This window comes from Histomonas meleagridis (genome assembly GCF_020186115.1).
Source record: "Histomonas meleagridis strain 2922-C6/04-10x chromosome Unknown contig_54, whole genome shotgun sequence".
Classification (NCBI taxonomy): Eukaryota; Parabasalia; order Tritrichomonadida; family Dientamoebidae; genus Histomonas; species Histomonas meleagridis.
Genome location: NW_027150897.1, coordinates 19,012 through 37,688, shown reverse-complemented (window position 1 = coordinate 37,688; position 18,677 = coordinate 19,012). Strand labels below are relative to the sequence as shown.

At 29.9% G+C, this 18,677-nt stretch overlaps 6 protein-coding genes across 6 annotated transcripts; 5 read left to right on the top strand and 1 right to left on the bottom strand.

Moving 5' to 3' along the window:
• Nucleotides 1-793: 793 nt before the first annotated feature.
• Nucleotides 794-3,700, top strand: GO595_007539 (uncharacterized protein; the record flags this gene model as incomplete). Its single annotated transcript, XM_067921014.1, has 1 exon — nt 794-3,700. The coding sequence occupies one exon, from the start codon at nt 794-796 to the stop codon at nt 3,698-3,700; it is 2,907 nt and encodes a 968-aa protein (XP_067772256.1).
• Nucleotides 3,701-4,080: 380 nt separating this feature from the next.
• Nucleotides 4,081-5,082, top strand: GO595_007538 (CAMK family protein kinase; the record flags this gene model as incomplete). Its single annotated transcript, XM_067921013.1, has 1 exon — nt 4,081-5,082. One exon carries the CDS (start codon nt 4,081-4,083, stop codon nt 5,080-5,082), a length of 1,002 nt encoding a protein of 333 aa, XP_067772255.1.
• A 225-nt stretch (nt 5,083-5,307) lies between these two features.
• GO595_007537 (flavodoxin) lies at nt 5,308-5,832 on the top strand (the record flags this gene model as incomplete). The annotated part of the gene is made up of 1 exon (XM_067921012.1): nt 5,308-5,832. One exon carries the CDS (start codon nt 5,308-5,310, stop codon nt 5,830-5,832), a length of 525 nt encoding a protein of 174 aa, XP_067772254.1.
• A 430-nt stretch (nt 5,833-6,262) lies between these two features.
• On the top strand, nt 6,263-7,162 carry GO595_007536 (phosphate translocator protein; the record flags this gene model as incomplete). The annotated part of the gene is made up of 1 exon (XM_067921011.1): nt 6,263-7,162. The coding sequence occupies one exon, from the start codon at nt 6,263-6,265 to the stop codon at nt 7,160-7,162; it is 900 nt and encodes a 299-aa protein (XP_067772253.1).
• Nucleotides 7,163-8,920: 1,758 nt separating this feature from the next.
• GO595_007535 (Myb-like DNA-binding domain containing protein) lies at nt 8,921-9,514 on the top strand (the record flags this gene model as incomplete). The annotated part of the gene is made up of 1 exon (XM_067921010.1): nt 8,921-9,514. The coding sequence occupies one exon, from the start codon at nt 8,921-8,923 to the stop codon at nt 9,512-9,514; it is 594 nt and encodes a 197-aa protein (XP_067772252.1).
• A 7,283-nt stretch (nt 9,515-16,797) lies between these two features.
• Nucleotides 16,798-17,184, bottom strand: GO595_007534 (Myb-like DNA-binding domain containing protein; the record flags this gene model as incomplete). Its single annotated transcript, XM_067921009.1, has 1 exon — nt 16,798-17,184. One exon carries the CDS (start codon nt 17,182-17,184, stop codon nt 16,798-16,800), a length of 387 nt encoding a protein of 128 aa, XP_067772251.1.
• Nucleotides 17,185-18,677: the final 1,493 nt, after the last annotated feature.

Below are 18,677 nucleotides of genomic sequence, written 5' to 3'. Positions count from 1 at the left end.
TTTTAATGAAGAGTGTGATACTTTTTGTTTTGATATATTTAATTATAAGTGAGAATGTCATGTCATAAGTAATAATTATTATCTTTTTCTCAATATTCTTGAAACACCTTATAATTTTCCTTTGTGTATATATGTAATATATTAACATTATTATTACAAATGATAAATCAAAATATACATAAAATTAAAACGTATTAAAAATGTATTAAATTTTCCCAAAAATAGAATATGAACTTTTATGGGAACATTAAGATTAGATACCAAATTTCTTTTACTGTAGTATGATATGATAGCCATATTTTTTTGTTATGGATAAATTACATCCTTTATCGTATTAACGTCTGCATCTCTCAATATTTGAATACTTTACAATAAAAGATTTTGATCAATTGGTCACTTAATGAAACCCATTTTCTCCAAAATTAGAAAGGAAGCATAAAATTTTATGTTAAGAAATTGGTCTCCAGACGTCATGTTAAAAAATTAATTCAGAGAAGAAATTTCTTTAGCAACATTGGCATAAATTAAGACACATTGAAACTTAAAGTTTAACAGTAACTTGGAAGAAAAAAATTTATGGTAATTTTAATCGGCTTCAATAGAATTATAATTCTAATTTTATATTGTTGGCGTTATTTCGGTTTTTTAGCAGGGTTTCATAGAAATAAACGGTGTCTTCATGACTTTTTCTGTTTTTTCATAGAAAAGTCTATTGAAATATCCATAAAAGAAATTGTGGTTTCTTAAATGAAAAAGTGGAAAAAAGACAGCTGGGCGAAAAACGCTATCACTGATGGAAAATTGTTCGTCACACATTTTTATTACAATCCCATGCTTGAGCAAAACCATCATGACAGATATTTCATTCAGCGAAAAAGTTTCTGATTTAATTAGTCGAGTACTTCTTGAATTAGGAATCAAAGAATTTTCAAATTTTCAACTCTTTGGAAAAAAAATAAATTTACAAGCCATACCAAACGACAGCCTTTGTTACACATTATTTGCATCACCATATGATTCATTTCTTCTTCAAAACATTGATTTTACAATTGTTAAGATATACTTTGAAAATAAGGTTGCAAAAATTGAGTATAATCCAATAGCGCAACTTTCAGAGTTAATTTCCATTGCAGTCAATTGCTTGTCAATTGATATTGGCGTAGATTATTTTCTAGCTATCGATGCCAAAACAAGTAATATTTTGCCATATGACCAGCCAATCAAAGATACAGACTCCATTATTTTAATGCCATTTTTTGTTTTTTTACCAGGAATTTTATTTACACCTAATACATTTCCAAGTCAAAAAGAGAATACGTTTTTAGTTTTCCAGTGCCTTTCAAGCGTCTTTTTTTCTAAGTCATTCCGCAACATTCTTGATCTTCTTAACTCACGTTCTAATACTCCATTTCACATATCAAAACTTACCAAGAAAAAGACTAAAGAAATATTTTCTTTATATATGGGAGAGAAGGACATGTCACGCATATCGCCTGACGATCTTAATTCATTTGCATTTATGTTACTTTCATCATCAGAGAAACCGTTAATGGGTGATCGTCTTCACAAACTTTCAATTGAAGCAATTGAGAGGGAAACCGACATAGAGCGCATTGAATTCATAACGGTCATCACCTCATATATGCCAATCTGCACCTATTTTATATTACTTGAATTATCACAAATATATGGTGGTATTTTAAGTAATGAGAGAACGAGGCGAGAAGTTATATGTATTCTTACAGATTTACTTTTTCCAAAATCAATTAATCAAATGTCAGAAATGAAATTTGTTTCATATTTGTTAATGTTTTATTCCATAGTATTTTGTGTTCCACCTAAAGCTAATAACATCATAAGGATCAAAGATGACACAATATATTTAGCAGAGAAGACAGAAAAAGAATATAAAATATATTCAATATATGGACCCGAAAATATAACATTTGAAGAAACGGAAGAATTAAAAATGAATTCACAACTTTCGGAACTATTAGACAAATATTGTGATAAAGAAGATTATGATAATATCGAAACAGTTGATATCTTAGATGAATTTGATACATTTAATAAGAAAATACAAAACTTATCAAATTTATTCTCCGAGTTTAAAGACATTGGAAAACGAATTAATTTATATACAAGAAGAAAATCAGATGCATCTAATGATGTACAATTAAATGCAGATAGACTTAGGAAGAAAAGAATTCACGGAGATAAAATGAGAAATAGACAAAGTATGAACCCGAAACATTTTCGTTCACATTTCGTTGCTAATGAAATTGGTTTTGATCAAAATGTTAATTTAGAAAAATCACATAGAAGTAAAGAAAGAAGACATAGAGGAAACGAAGGCAAAACAAGAAAACATGTAAGGTTTAGTGACGCGGTGGAAGGTTATGAAACTTCAAAAAGCGAAGATCTAAATGAAAGTGATAAGAAACTTTTGGTGTTTAATGATAATGATAGCGCAAAGAGTGAAGCAGATAAATATGATCAAGTGGCGATGAATATATTGCAAAATGATACAGTAAGTATCAGTGAAGAAACAAAAAGTATATTCGATAATGAACAAATGAAAGAAAATGAAATTGAAATAATTAATGATGAAAATGATGAAAAAGAAGAAAATGAAAATGATAACACTAATGACATTAAGAGTAGCAAAAATGATAGCGAAAAAAATGAAATTGAAACAATTAATGATGAAAAAGAAGAAAATGATAAAACTAAAGACATTTCGAGTAGCACAAATGATAATGAAAAAGAAATTGATTCGATTAATGATGAAAATGATGAAAAAACGAATGGAAAAGAAAAAAATGATAAAAGTAGTGAAAATGATGAAACAAATGAAATGCAAAATAAATCTGATAAAAACATTCAAACCAGCGAAAGTGAAAATACATTTAATGAGAAAGAAGAAAATGAAATCACAACAATCAATGATGAAAATAACGAAAAATTAATTGAGATTAATAATAATAAAGAAAACGAAAACAATGAAACAAATGAAAATGAAATTACAATAATTAATGATGAAAATTATGAAGAGCCAAAAACAAAAGAAAATGAATTTGCGAATGATGAAGATATCAAAAGCAACGAAAACGAAGAAATAAAGGAAAACGAAATCATTAACAATGAAAGTGATGAAGAAAGTGAAAACGATAACATTGATAACAGTGATAACGAAAACAACAAAGAGATCGCAAAGGAAGGCGATGAAGAAAATGAAGTTGTACAAACTAAAGAGAACAAAACATCTGAAAATGAAAATGCAGAAGAAGAACAAATAACAGAAAACATCGAACAAAGTGACGAAGAAATCAAAAGTAATGAAAATGAAGAAGCAGAAAATGAAAATAGTGAAAACACAAATGATAAAGAAATTAGTGAAAATGCAAACACTGAAGAAACAGAAAGTGAAAACATAAATAACAAAGAAATTGAAGAAGATGACAAAGAAGTCAAAAGTACTGAAAACGTTAATACCGAAGAAACAGAAAGTGAAAACATAAATAACAAAGAAATTGAAGAAGATGAAGACATTGAACAAAATGAAAAGGAAGTCAAAAGTACCGAAAACGTTAATGAAAACGTAAATACCGAAGAAACAGAAAGTGAAAACAGTGAAGAAACTATGACTGAAATCACCGATGAAAGCGAATTTTCTGATAGCGAAAGTCTTGGAGATTGAATGAAGATTTTTCTTGCCAAAAATTTTTCTATATTTTTAAACAATAGTTTCAGCGTCATCTTTATAATTGAAATGTAAAATCTTCATTTTTTTTAAGAAATGAAAATAACAACGTAGGTAATTAATGTTTTTTTAGCTTAACATCAAAAAATACATGAAAATAATAAAAAGACATTTATTTTTTATGTATTGAAAGACAAAAAAATCCTTCTGAAATCATCTGCTCTGCGTACAGTCTCTTAAATTTCAATACTTTATGGATATAAAATTGATTGATTTGTTTGTGAGTGTAATTCATTCAATTTTTGGGCCACACCATTTTTTGCTTAAGTTTTTATTATAATTTTAAGTTAACGGTTTCAGTTGGAATGGCATCATTCATGGCGCTTGATTTTATTGGGAATTATGAATTACGAGGCGCCATTGGAGAAGGGGCCTTTTCAATCGTGAGGCTTGCTTTGAATCAAACCACTCAGAAGTTTTGTGCTTGTAAAATTATCCCAAGATCCAGGCTGATGATTAACAACCTGGACATAAGGTTTGAAAACGAAATCCGTATTAACCAACAACTTCACCATCCAAACATTGTTCAGCTAATTGATTTACAAAAAGATGAAAAGTATTACTACATTATTATGGAATTTTGTCCGAATGGAGAACTTTTCCGATACGTAATCTCTCAAACGCGTCTCAAGGAGTACGAAGCTAAGATTTTTCTTACTCAAATTTTGGAAGGAATCAAATATGTACATTCCCTTGGAATATGTCACAGAGACCTTAAGCCCGAGAACCTTCTGATTGACGAGTATGGCCGAGTCAAAATCAGTGACTTTGGTCTCTCTCGATTTGTTGATAAAAATGGCCTTGTTGACACCCCCTGTGGCTCTCCATGCTATGCCTCTCCTGAGTGTGTCTCAGGGAAGCCATACGACGGTCGCAAGAGTGATATATGGAGTATTGGTGTCATATCATATGCTATGCTTACTGGCCAACTTCCATGGACAAAACGCAATCAACAACAGCTCTTTGAGCAAATACGCCGTGGGGAGTACATCATTCCTAACTACCTTAGTGAACAATGCAGAAATTTTATCCAAGGATTAATGACGGTCGATTGCACACGCCGCCTCACGGTTGACCTTGCTCTTGCGCACCCATGGATACGAGGATGTCAGGTACCGCTTCTGATGCCGACGTATGTTAACAATATGATTTCTCTGCAACAAGTCGATCTGTTTTTCGACAGAGACGAGTCAGACAGTAGCCTCAAGTCTATAGAAATCGAGGAATCACCTTCAATGGAAATGATGGATTTCGACACCGTGATGAATATCATTGCCGAAAATGGTGAGATTTACTATGATGAGGGTGATGAAAGGTAGGAAAAATAGAGTTAAATCTTTATAGAACTGAGTAACTGTTGCTTTTGCTATTTTTTGCCCTCATATGAAATGAGTTAATTGATTGTGCAAAAAACGGTTTATTAAAGCCATAAAATAATTGGGAAGTTTACATTTGATTTTAAATTCAAAATTTTCGTGAAAAAACCGATAAAATTCCGATAAATTTTCAAAGATTCTGGATGAATGATCTTCATTTCATAAATTATGATTTTTTTAATTACCTCACTTATGAGAATCTCTTCTCTTGAAGGAAAGAAAGTGCTTGTTGCTTTTTATACAAAAACAGGAACAACAAAACAAGTTGCAGATATCATCAAAGAAAACATTGATGGTGACATATTTCAAATTCAAACTTTAACCCCATATCCAGATGATCATGATATGTTAATTGGCCAAGTGAAAAAAGAACTCAAAAATGAAAATTTTCCAGAAATTGTTTCAAAAGGTGATATAGCAAACTATGGTGTAATATTTGTTGGCTCCCCATGTTGGTGGAGCAGGCTTTCATGCCCTGTTGCAACATTTTTGAAATCATCAAATTTCAGTGGAAAAATTATTATTCCTTTTGTCACTCATGGCGGAAGTGGTATTGCATTTACAGTTAATGATATAAAGAAATATGCTCCAGGCGCAAAAGTTTTAGGTGGGGCAGCATTTGGAGATAAGCGCTGGGTGAGACAATTCCAAAGATCAGAAGTTGAACATTGGCTTAATGGAATCAATTTATAATAAAAATACTTATATTTTTTATTTTCATAAATTTGCTCAAAATTTCAAATGCTGTTTCATATTATCCTTCAAATGATAAATTATTCCAAAAAAACACAAAACATTATTAATATTTGTTATAGCAGTGCTTTGTTTTTTAAATCTTCATTTAATTTTTGTTGGCAAATCTAAAAAAAAGCAATAACGTTCCCTGTCAGAAAAATCGCTTTTGAAGGAACTGGTCGGGCAGAAAAACCGCCACGAAATTCAGTGATGTAAAGTTTTTAAAATACCAATGGACTTTACCACCATCCTTTGGATTCTTGGGAGCATTTGCTCATCAACATCAATCATTATTGTAAACAAGTATGTATTCAGTACATATAAGTTTGCCTCTCCAACATTTCTTACAGCTTATCATTTTATAATGACATTCTGTTTATTAGAAATTATGTGTCGTATGAAGCTTTTCCCTCGAGCAACAAATATTCCTTCATCTGCTAGATGGGGTATGGCTTGTATTTCAGTCGCAGGTGTTGTATTTATGAATTTTAATCTTAATATGAATTCTGTTGGTTTTTACCAACTTTCCAAATTATGCTGCATTCCATTTCTAGTTGTATATAACTTTTTCTTCTTAGGCAAGACCACACCTCCAAAAATCTTATTTTCCTTATTTATATTACTTGTTGGAATTTCTTTATTCACAGTCAATGATGTCCAAGTCAATATCCCTGGCTCAATAATTGCAGTTCTTGCAGTTATTTCTGTATCTATTCAGCAAACAAAGATGGGCACAATGCAAAAAGAATATCAATGTAATGGGCCATCAGTTCAACATGCCACCGCATTTGAGCAATTTGTTATTTGTCTTTTTGTTGCTTGTTTAATCGAGACCAGTGGAAAGCACAACATTATTTCTCATCAATTTCAAAAATCGGAAATAATTTTAATTATTTTGACCGGCATCATTTCATGTGGTGTAAATGTTTGTTCGTTTGGTCTGATTGGTAAGACATCTCCAATTACATATCAAGTTGTTGGTCATGTTAAAACAATTTTAATTTTCATTTTCGGACTCTTAATGTTCCCACCTGACGAAAATGAAACAAGAGCAATGTTCATAAAGAAAGTTAGCGGGCTGATAATTTCAATGACAGGCGTAATATTGTACACATACTTCAACTTAAAGGACAAAGAAGAAAGCACAAAAGAAGAACTTGAAACGCTTTTATCTGGCGAAGAGGACCAAAAAGAAAAGTCGGATTATTCGGAGGAAGAATCGAATGAAAAAGAAATAGATGCTAAAGAGGATAGAGGAGAAGAAAAAAGCGAAAATAATCAAGTGTAAGGTCAAAATAAATAGAAAACTCCTGTCAATTTTATGTGATATTGTGGTACGTGATATCTCAGTAAATCGATTTACCGTTATCTTCATATTGTTTGAAATTAGATTTTGTGTTTAATTAAATTTGTATAACAGAGAATTGTATTAATCTTGTGATCATTGATTACAATAATATAATAATTACGCTCTAGCCATTGATATATGTAAAATATTTCAAAATTGAATATAAAAATTTTTATTTCCTTTAAATATTGATATACATTAGTATGAACAGAGAATGATTGATTTGAGAAGTTATTATATGTATATAATCTATACTATAGATATGAATAGATAGATACAGAGTGTTCTGAAAATTAAATAAATCTCAGAATATATTTTTTTCAGCAAATGAAAAAAATCACAACAACATAATAAATTTGTTTAATTTTGATCTGATAATCTTACCATAGATAAATATTTGAAACTTTTTATATACGGGTTTTTTAAAATATAATGAAGATTTAAAGTTATATTGATTTTAAATTTGAAGACATTTTTATATAAAAAATATAAAATATTTGGTCCATTTCCTTATATGGATTCTATGTCATATAAAAAATATAATGTTATTCATTAGTTGGTCAACCATCTGTCACAAAAAAAATATTGATCTAATAGATTTAATATTTCAAATAAAATAGCTATCGCACGGGCTTTATATTTCATAGGTTAAGAAATCAAAAACTTTTCATCTGTAAAAGATATTTTTATTTTTTAAAATCACACGCCGATCTTCTCAAAAAGTGGAATTTAACGATAGTAAAACGTTAATTTGACACTTTTTAATCATAAGTCGATCACGTTCTTCACAGAAAAAAACTATCGTTGAGCAATTAAAAATCTAGAAAATTTTCAGAACATAAGTAAAATCATAAGCCCGCCAATGCCATCCGAGGTGTTTTAGAGGAATCCATGATATGATATGACTGGAAGTAAACCATCATATCCTATTTTATGATGCTATTAATCATCTCTTTTTCACTTGTGTAACCAACCAGATTTTGTAATAACAATCAAAATTTTAACTGTTATTAGAGATATTCTAACTGATAATAATATCCAACAATTACACCAAGTAACCAAGTTGTTACATGTTACAAATCCATTTTTCAATATTATGACAATATCAATTGATCCAATATATCAAGTATTATCTTGGATCCCTCCAATCTCCATATTTCCTTCATTGTTGTGGGTTTTGTGGTGTTTTGTCTTTCAACATTCTTTATCCATTTTTATCTTGGTTGAAATATTTCAAAATTCAAATTTTTTGTTGTGATGTTGGCTACCCATCAAACTGTATCCAGTTATCGAACCCAAAAGACCATTCAAATTTTCTTTTGATCATATTTATTGATATCCAAATATTTTGTAATCAACACGATGTCCGTCTTCCTTTATCAATTGTATCAACACTGCACCCTTTGTTTCCTAACACCAAGTGATGATCATAGTTTTGTCATGTGAACATTTATGGAAGCTATGTTGCACCGACCACTTTCCAGAAAAAAGCACATAATTTTTAAATGAATGTTCTGGAATTTATGGTCACAAAAAAATTGTAACGAAATACGTCAACCGCAAATTTCAAACAAAAGTTGGAATTTTCACAGGTATTATTTTTACATTATCAAAAAGTTATCGGAGACTTTTTTGCTTTTTAAGAAAATTGTATTAAAATCATCTGCATGGCCATCATCACCTCATTATCTAATAAGCATGACTGCTGCGAATTACCAGCCCCTCGTCAACTTCTGTCTTGGGATCATTCTTGATGGCAACGAATATCCGGATCAAATCATAAATTACATAAGCAGCTGCTTGACAACTATCATACAGCAACAGGAAAACACAGAAGCAGCAATAAACTACATCAATTTGTTTCCAATGGGCAACTTAGCTCTCATTCGCCTCAACGAGATCTTAAGTTGCAGAAACCAGCCACCACTTCCAGTTGAAGGCGACATCTTCAAGTGTAACTCTGGGGGTCGACAAGTTACACGTCACTGGAAGTATGCCGAAGACAATCGCTTGCTATGCGGCATTTACTTGTACGGTACAGAATGGAGCCTGATCGCCACATTTGTCGGGAACGGAAGAGATAATTCGCAATGCCAACAAAGATGGCAAAGGGTTCTTTACCCAGGCATACGAAACAAGCAATGGACACTGAACGATTACATAAAGCTTGCCAAGTTGCATAGTACCTATGGTAACAAATGGGCGCAAATTGCTCGGGAAATAGGCGATACTTCGGACGCACAGTGCCGTTATCGCTACAATTCAATGTTGACGTCACTGTTTCGCTTCTAAAGAAGATGAAGAATAAGGTAATTCATTACCTTTGGATTTAATAAACAAATCCAAACACAAAATTTTAAGAGTTTTTACTGATATTTATACGCACAATGTGTTGTACCTCGCCAGGGAAACTCATCAACTTCCACTCGATGCGATGTTATTTATCACGTTTACAATATAAAGCGCATGAACCAGTTCGTGAATGTGTTTTAATACTATTGTAAGTGATTTCATAAAATAAGGAAAATCATTAACACTATTGTTGTTACACATATCTGTTAGTATAACACCAAATCCATGTAAATTTGGAAGGGATACAATTGATGCTATTGAATGTATAATTATCTTTAACAAATTTGCACAAAATGTTAACCTTGAAGATCTTGGGCAATCTTGTTTAATATGTTTTAAGGGTGCTGATTCCAACCCTAGATCAGATGTATTTCAATGTGTATTGCAATTTTCGAAAACATTAATTTGACGTGTTGTTTATAATGTATCAATAGCAAAGAGTAATAGACATTTAGCTATGTCAAAATTCTTTGTTAATGATCTAAATCAATTGTCTGGTTATAAAGCTATGTATATATATATATATATATATCGATTGGAAAAATATCTATAAAACAACACAAGAAAACCAACAAGATATAATAAATCTTAAAGTTCCCCAATATTATGGTGACATAACATCTAAAATTAAAAATTTTGGAGAATATGATTTTAAAAGCATTGATATTTTTCCTAAGACGTATTTTGGTCTTTCATATTTTTTATACGAAACAGATTATAAATGGCTTCATAGAGGTGCTGATGATAATGTTATTAATGTAAAACATAAAGAATCATACTTTAAATCACTAGAGATGAAATATGATCCACATACAGAACCAGTGATTTTAGGCTCTTGTGTTAAGACTCCTTCAACCAAAGAGTTTCTTCAAGGTGGTTCTGGATATCTTTATTCTAGGAAAGCGGTCGAATTAATGCTTCCGATTTATAAAAATGTTATATTTCATTGTAAATTAGCCGAAGATGTTTGTCATAATGAATTCTTACATAGATTAAACATTAGTATTGTTGATGCAACATCATTTAACTTTTTGGAATATTCATTTGACAATGAAGATTTGCAGAAAATATATAATAGTGATTTTACTAATTTGACTTTATGTCCTGAAGAAAAGTATCCACAAGATATAGAGCTTTGTGGATCTTTTCGTGGTCCACTTGATAGAGTTTATTTCTTTCAACACTATGTATGGTATGGATGTAGATAAATTAATAGAAAGGTCCAAAAGACTTTTGCCGTTAATGATAATACAGTTCATTATTATTTCCCTGATTTAAGATTTTCTAAACTATGTCGAGTTAAAGAGAAAGAATTTAATGTAATCAAATTGTTATAATATAAAAATAAAAACAAAATTCCTTCAAATATGAAGAATTGAGTAGAGATTAATAAATCAGGGCGTGAATCAATTTATAAATAAAGAAGCTTAATATAATATTATTATTAATTTAGATAAGATGATCAATAAAAATATTCTTATTTTAAAATTCCAATAGCATTAATCTAATCTATAGCTATACATTAAAAAACACACATAAAAAAAGCATCAAAAAGTAACACCAAGTTGACTACCTCTCTCTTTATTTATAACCATCTTCCCAAATTCTCTTTCTTTAATACAAATTTATTGTTTTCAACTCTGGAGAAAATTATTTGATTATATAATTCGCATCTATTTATATTCGAAACGAATGAAATTCCGCCGTCACACTTATAGCATTTAGACTTTATGTACAATCCCATAAAGTAATCTGGATAATACATAAACAATGCATTAAAAACATTTTCTTCTCTGACAACATTTTTACATTGTGAAAGGTATAAGTCGTGAACTTTAAAGAACAATTCTTTTGTTTTTTTAATGGATTCTCTTCGACCACCAAAAAATCCCCCAATTACAAAATTAGCAAAATTCGGATCAAGTTCTTTTAGTGGTTCATATTCTTTGCCAGAAAGATATTGTATCTCATTAAGTTCGATTAAAAATTGTGGATGTGTTTCAAATATTTTCTCAACGCGTTTTTGAGATGGTATTTGAAGTCCTGTGAAATTCGTCTTTTTATTTATCCCGACATCAATCCAAAATATGTATTTATAATCATACGGAAAATTACTTACATCTTCAAGTAAACATATTTTGGAATTCCATATGGAGTCAAGGTTTTCACTTATAATAATTTTTTTGTGCAATTTCAACATATTGCTTTTTGTTTGTTGGATGTCTTTGAAGTTTTGATTCAAGAAAATAATAAAAAGATGAAACATAAGCAATGTTTTTCTTTTTTCCTTTATTCTCTCCAATTTTGCTTATATTAAAAAAAGCTGTTTTTATTGGTGCACAGAAATGATAAAATATTATCCCTGCTAAAATCGGTTGAAAAAAATTGATACATAAAACAAAACATAATTAAAAAAAAGTGGTGGGTTAGAAAAATTGGTTAATTTCTGGTGAATCCCTTTAGGATGTTTCAATTCCGTCTTTATAAATGTTGCATTATGCTTTATTTCTGTTAGATTAAGTAAAATTATTCAAAAATTTTGTGCACAAGAAAATGGAAAGTTGAAGGAAGAGGAAATCGTTTTTTAACTGTTTATTTAGTTCCACATATACATTTTTTTAATTTTTTTTCTGATATTTCATCATTTAACTTTTTATTTTTTTGTAATTAATTTGAAATAATTATTCAATTTCTAATTCCAAAATATTTTGAATTAATTCGTTTTGTTCTTCATTGAGAGTTGAGATTCTTTTGTTTTCTGTTTTTTTAACTAGTTTGCGAAGTTGCTGATTTTCTCGTTTTTGTGTTTTGTATATTTTTATTAAATTCGTTCTTATGCTCCTTTGGCTTCTAAAATTGTTTCAACTGAAGCTTGTTTCGAAACTAAATTATGAAGTTTTTTGATTAAATATGGAAGAACAGAGTGAAGTGATTGAAGTTTTTATGATTTTTGTTTCGTTTATTTTTGAATTTTGGTAATTAATCTTGATTTTCATAAACAAAAATAATTACTGATTTTTTGTCCTTGGAGAATAAAATTAACTGTTTTGTCTTGTCTGGAAATTGAAATATTTGATTAATTTTTTCTTTTTTTTTGAAATGATTGATTCTGTTCGTATATCAATGTCAAAAATTTGGTTGTGCTAAGGAAAAATAGGGTGTCTCCCTATTTTTTTTTTTTTTATTTACAGATTCTTTCCATCTTTGGTTCATTTTGGAAAGAAGAAATTTATATGTAATATGATCTAAAAGGAGGAGTTATAGGGCGGCACTATCTTCGGATTGTAACTTCTTCTTGCAAGAGTCAATTTTGTAATTTTGTTGTAATATGTCTGGCTGTACATATGTACTTTTTTACGATAGTTATGAATACAACAAGAAGACGTATTTTATTTCATTATTGTAAAAAATTTAGAAGACAAAAACAAAAAACTATTTTATCATTATTATGTATAATTTTACTTTTTATAAATAAGTTAACATAAAATTTTTTATTATTTTATTGTTGTCCATGGCAGCATTAATTCATGTGAAAGTATCCAAAGCACAATATTTAAATTATGATGGAGAAAATGAGACACTACCTAATACATTTGTTGCTTTATGTCTAAGAAGTCAATTCCCAACCAATTGTTTTGTTTCTTCTATTCAAGAAAAAACGCAAAATCCTATATGGAATGATGAATTCTTTTTTAAATGTAAAGAGCCTAAATTAGATTCATTATTTATTGATATATATCAATTCATTGATGAATATCATAAGATTAAGATTGTAGACACAATAATATTTTCAATATCAAAATTAAACAAAATAAACAAAAAAATTATTAAAAACTTTTATTTGAAGCAATCAACAATAAATAAAAGCAAGAACGTGGTAGGATTGTTAACACTTGAATTTAAAACATTTAACAGATCTATCAAAACAAGAACAAAAAAGATAACAAAAGTTAAAACAAAAAAAATATCAAAACCAATTTCACCCATTGAAAAAAGAAAGAATCCAAAAAAAACTTCTAAAAGTCAGAAGGAATGTATTGAGAACGAAGAATCATGTGATAGTGAACAATATGAGCAAAAGAAAGGAATAAACCAAATGAAAAAAGAAAAGAAAGGTTCAAAAAAAGAAAATACTAGAAGATCGAACTTAAATACATATGAACCACTTTATTTTTATGAAGATGCATTTTATAATGAAGATATTCAAAAATATGAATGAAATCTCTTTCACAAACGATGGATCCATCCATACTTTTAAAAGTAAATCTCATTAGTGAGCTATTTTTGTTATTCGAATTGCCTATTAGAATTTGAAGAAATATATAATCCGAAATTTAAAAGAAAATATTATCATAATATGAACATATCACAGCTTTAGGTACCTGTTATTGTTTTAATTATATTTCTTTGGTTATTTTTTTCTCATTTGAGCTATACATATTAATTAAGCTTTTTAATTTATTCAGATCATTAAAATGAATAAAAATTTACTACCAACCGTTTGAATAAAATTCGTTTTGAAAATTGACGGTTATGATGATAAAGACAGCGATTTTATTTCATTCATCGGACATAAGCGCATTTCATCATTTTCATCAATGCATTGGTTGTACTCACAAACACAAGCTCCCAGTGAGTAATAATCTGGTAATTCTTCCTTAAAAGAAATTGCGTGATCACGCAATGGAAGAAAGTTTCTTGAATTGACAAGAACAACATACACAACAATTATCAACAATAACTTTCTCGACAAGGTGTTCAATAAACCTTTTTCTATCTTTAAGTTTTTCTAGATATGAAAACCTAAATCCATGCAAACTCAAATATTCAAGAGCAATATATTTGTTTTCAAATGTTTTAGCCACAACGAAATATTTAGTAACCAAAATATCATGACATTGAGAATCATCAAATTCACCATCATCATCTTCCTCTTCAATGATTACTTGATGATTGTGTTCAGCAGCTCATTTCTTGGCGTCTATAGAGAATTGTAATATGAAAAATGATCGTTGCCATATCGCAAAATGTCACGATTCCCCCCTGTTGAAAGAGTCTATTTTAATAACATATTTCTAAATCTTTAGCAAATAAAGATTACAAAAGCATTGACCTTTACGTTGTTTTCTTTTGGTCCTTACATTATCAACTTTAGTTACAAGGAATTATTAAAAAAACTTTTTTACCATTTTGGTGAATTACATTTTTGCGAAACTTTTTGACCTTGCAAAAACATATTGAGATTTTTGCTAAAACATAAATCTTATGATAACAATAAGTTAAATATAAAATTTCTTCAAAAAATATTGAAATATTTGAAACATATTTATAAAAAAAATTTATCATATATTCTGCAATGGAATGGAATACAGGTTTTATTTTTGAAACAAAAATATTTCCGCACAAAATCAAAAATAATGAAAACAAAATAATAGAAATTATTGAAGGAAATCTGAAAAATAATTTTGATCAACATTTTTTAAGCAAGAAGGAAAAGCCCGAAATTATAAATACTAAATTTTTCTAATTTTTTGATTCTCTCTTTAAATTCTAAATATAATATTTCAATATAAAATTATCGAGCTATTTTCATAATAAACATATTTACAAAAGCATCACTTTTTCTTAAAAACGGTTAAACCCATTTCGATCAAGAATAGTTGGATGGGTTCATAACCTGTAAACTATGCAAAAGTCGAATTTGGCACTTTTTTGAGTGAAAGAATAAATTTATTTTGTGCTAATCATGACATTATCCTTAGTTATTCATTAATCATAGATGCAACATTGTATATATATTATATATTCATAATATCAAGATCGTAGGATGAACGCTATATGCGATGGTACAAAATCGCAAGTTGAGTTTTATATATCGTATTAATAGAAACATAATTATTTCTAAAATTAAAGATTAATATACTTAATATATTATTGATTTATTGAGAAAAATTTTGGGTAAATAAAATGATGATATTGATATTGCAATAGAAGGATTTGATTGTCGTGCTTTTAATGAAAAATAAAATGAAATATTTCCAATACAAAAATACTGATATGTAAAAACATATCACAATTGAACACATTTTATTAATAATGAATTTTGGATTGATATTTGTTCTTTAAGACTGATGATTTTGCTTATTCAGATACAAATTCACTTGGAAAACCATTATCCGATGCGATATACATATGGTTTTGAAAATATATTTTATATTTCTTGCTTGATTTTAATGAGCGGACTCCCTTGTAACAATTGTCATGTGCGTTCTAACAACAACACTGAAATTTAAAACCAGCAACCAAAATTAAATCTTGTAAAATTGTTAGCCAAAAAAGCAGAACAAGCAGAAGAAGACGCCAAGAAATGAGCTGCTGAACACAATCATCAAGTAATCATTGAAGAGGAAGATGATGATGGTGAATTTGATGATTCTCAATGTCATGATATTTTGGTTACTAAATATTTCGTTGTGGCCAAACATTTGAAAACAAATATATTGCTCTTGAATATTTGAGTTTGCATGGATTTAGGTTTTCATATCTAGAAAAACTTAAAGATAGAAAAAGGTTTATTGAACACCTTGTCGAGAAAGTTATTGTTGATAATTGTTGTGTATGTTGTTCTTGTCAATTCAAGAAACTTTCTTCCATGCGTGATCACGTAATTTCTTTTAAGGAAGAATTACCAGATTATTACTCACTGGGAGCTTGTGTTTGTGAGTACAACCAATGCATTGATGAAAATGATGAAATGCGCTTATGTCCGATGAATGAAATAAAATCGCTGTCTTTATCATCATAACCGTCAATTTTCGAATAATTTGCCACCAGATTTGAACAATTGGCAAATATAAAAGGTACAAATAACATCGCATCGAGTGGAAGTTGATGAGTTTCCCTGGCGAGGTACAACACATTGTGCGTATAAATATCAGTAAAAACTCTTAAAATTTTGTGTTTGGATTTGTTTATTAAATCCAAAGGTAATGAATTACCTTATTCTTCATCTTCTTTAGAAGCGAAACAGTGACGTCAACATTGAATTGTAGCGATAACGGCACTGTGCGTCCGAAGTATCGCCTATTTCCCGAGCAATTTGCGCCCATTTGTTACCATAGGTACTATGCAACTTGGCAAGCTTTATGTAATCGTTCAGTGTCCATTGCTTGTTTCGTATGCCTGGGTAAAGAACCCTTTGCCATCTTTGTTGGCATTGCGAATTATCTCTTCCGTTCCCCGACAAATGTGGCGATCAGGCTCCATTCTGTACCGTACAAGTAAATGCCGCATAGCAAGCGATTGTCTTCGGCATACTTCCAGTGACGTGTAACTTGTCGACCCCCAGAGTTACACTTGAAGATGTCGCCTTCAACTGGAAGTGGTGGCTGGTTTCTGCAACTTAAGATCTCGTTGAGGCGAATGAGAGCTAAGTTGCCCATTGGAAACAAATTGATGTAGTTTATTGCTGCTTCTGTGTTTTCCTGTTGCTGTATGATAGTTGTCAAGCAGCTGCTTATGTAATTTATGATTTGATCCGGATATTCGTTGCCATCAAGAATGATCCCAAGACAGAAGTTGACGAGGGGCTGGTAATTCGCAGCAGTCATGCTTATTAGATAATGAGGTGATGATGGCCATGCAGATGATTTTAATACAATTTTCTTAAAAAGCAAAAAAGTCTCCGATAACTTTTTGATAATGTAAAAATAATACCTGTGAAAATTCCAACTTTTGTTTGAAATTTGCGGTTGACGTATTTCGTTACAATTTTTTTGTGACCATAAATTCCAGAACATTCATTTAAAAAATTATGTGCTTTTTTCTGGAAAGTGGTCGGTGCAACATAGCTTCCATAAATGTTCACATGACAAAACTATGATCATCACTTGGTGTTAGGAAACAAAGGGTGCAGTGTTGATACAATTGATAAAGGAAGACGGACATCGTGTTGATTACAAAATATTTGGATATCAATAAATATGATCAAAAGAAAATTTGAATGGTCTTTTGGGTTCGATAACTGGATACAGTTTGATGGGTAGCCAACATCACAACAAAAAATTTGAATTTTGAAATATTTCAACCAAGATAAAAATGGATAAAGAATGTTGAAAGACAAAACACCACAAAACCCACAACAATGAAGGAAATATGGAGATTGGAGGGATCCAAGATAATACTTGATATATTGGATCAATTGATATTGTCATAATATTGAAAAATGGATTTGTAACATGTAACAACTTGGTTACTTGGTGTAATTGTTGGATATTATTATCAGTTAGAATATCTCTAATAACAGTTAAAATTTTGATTGTTATTACAAAATCTGGTTGGTTACACAAGTGAAAAAGAGATGATTAATAGCATCATGAAATAGAATATGATTCATATTTTTGTTCCTCTTCTTTGGAGAGCATAATTTTTAATTCTGATCATTACTCGCATTTGGACGATAAAAAACCACTCAATTTTACGTTGGATATTAATGGACGAATATTTGGTTAGCTCGAACAAAAGTAAATTGAGATTGCGCTTCTTATCAAAATGTGGTTTTTGCTGGTGTTTGAAACTTTTCGTACGGAAATTAACGCTCAAGAGTTTCGCCTTTCTGTATTAACAAAACAAAAAATCTTCAAGCACCATGGATCATTATGAGTTTTGCCAATATGAGAAAATATTAAACCAAATAATCTGATTTTACGTCATTGATTCGTCTAAACAGTTTTTCGTTTATTTTTTTTTAATAATTTACATATATAACTCATATGGTATGATCGCAAGAATGGCTCTGATCACGTTGTTGACACATCTTTCGAAACTTGTTACGGTAATAATGCTCGTCATCAGTCTGTTTATCATCACAACTTTTTCATCGTTCGTCCAAATCCTCAATCTCATAATTCTGGTACAACATGGAATGGTCACTATATTGTCATTCCATTCATTTCATATTTTCGAGATTATCATCCAGACAAAATCAATTGGACTCGCAAACGAAATTACATTGCTTTTATTGCACAGACTTATGGTGTTGCCAGTAAAACAAGTAAAGTTGTTCGTCAAAGGCAACTTCTCTTATACAAAACATGACGCGCGG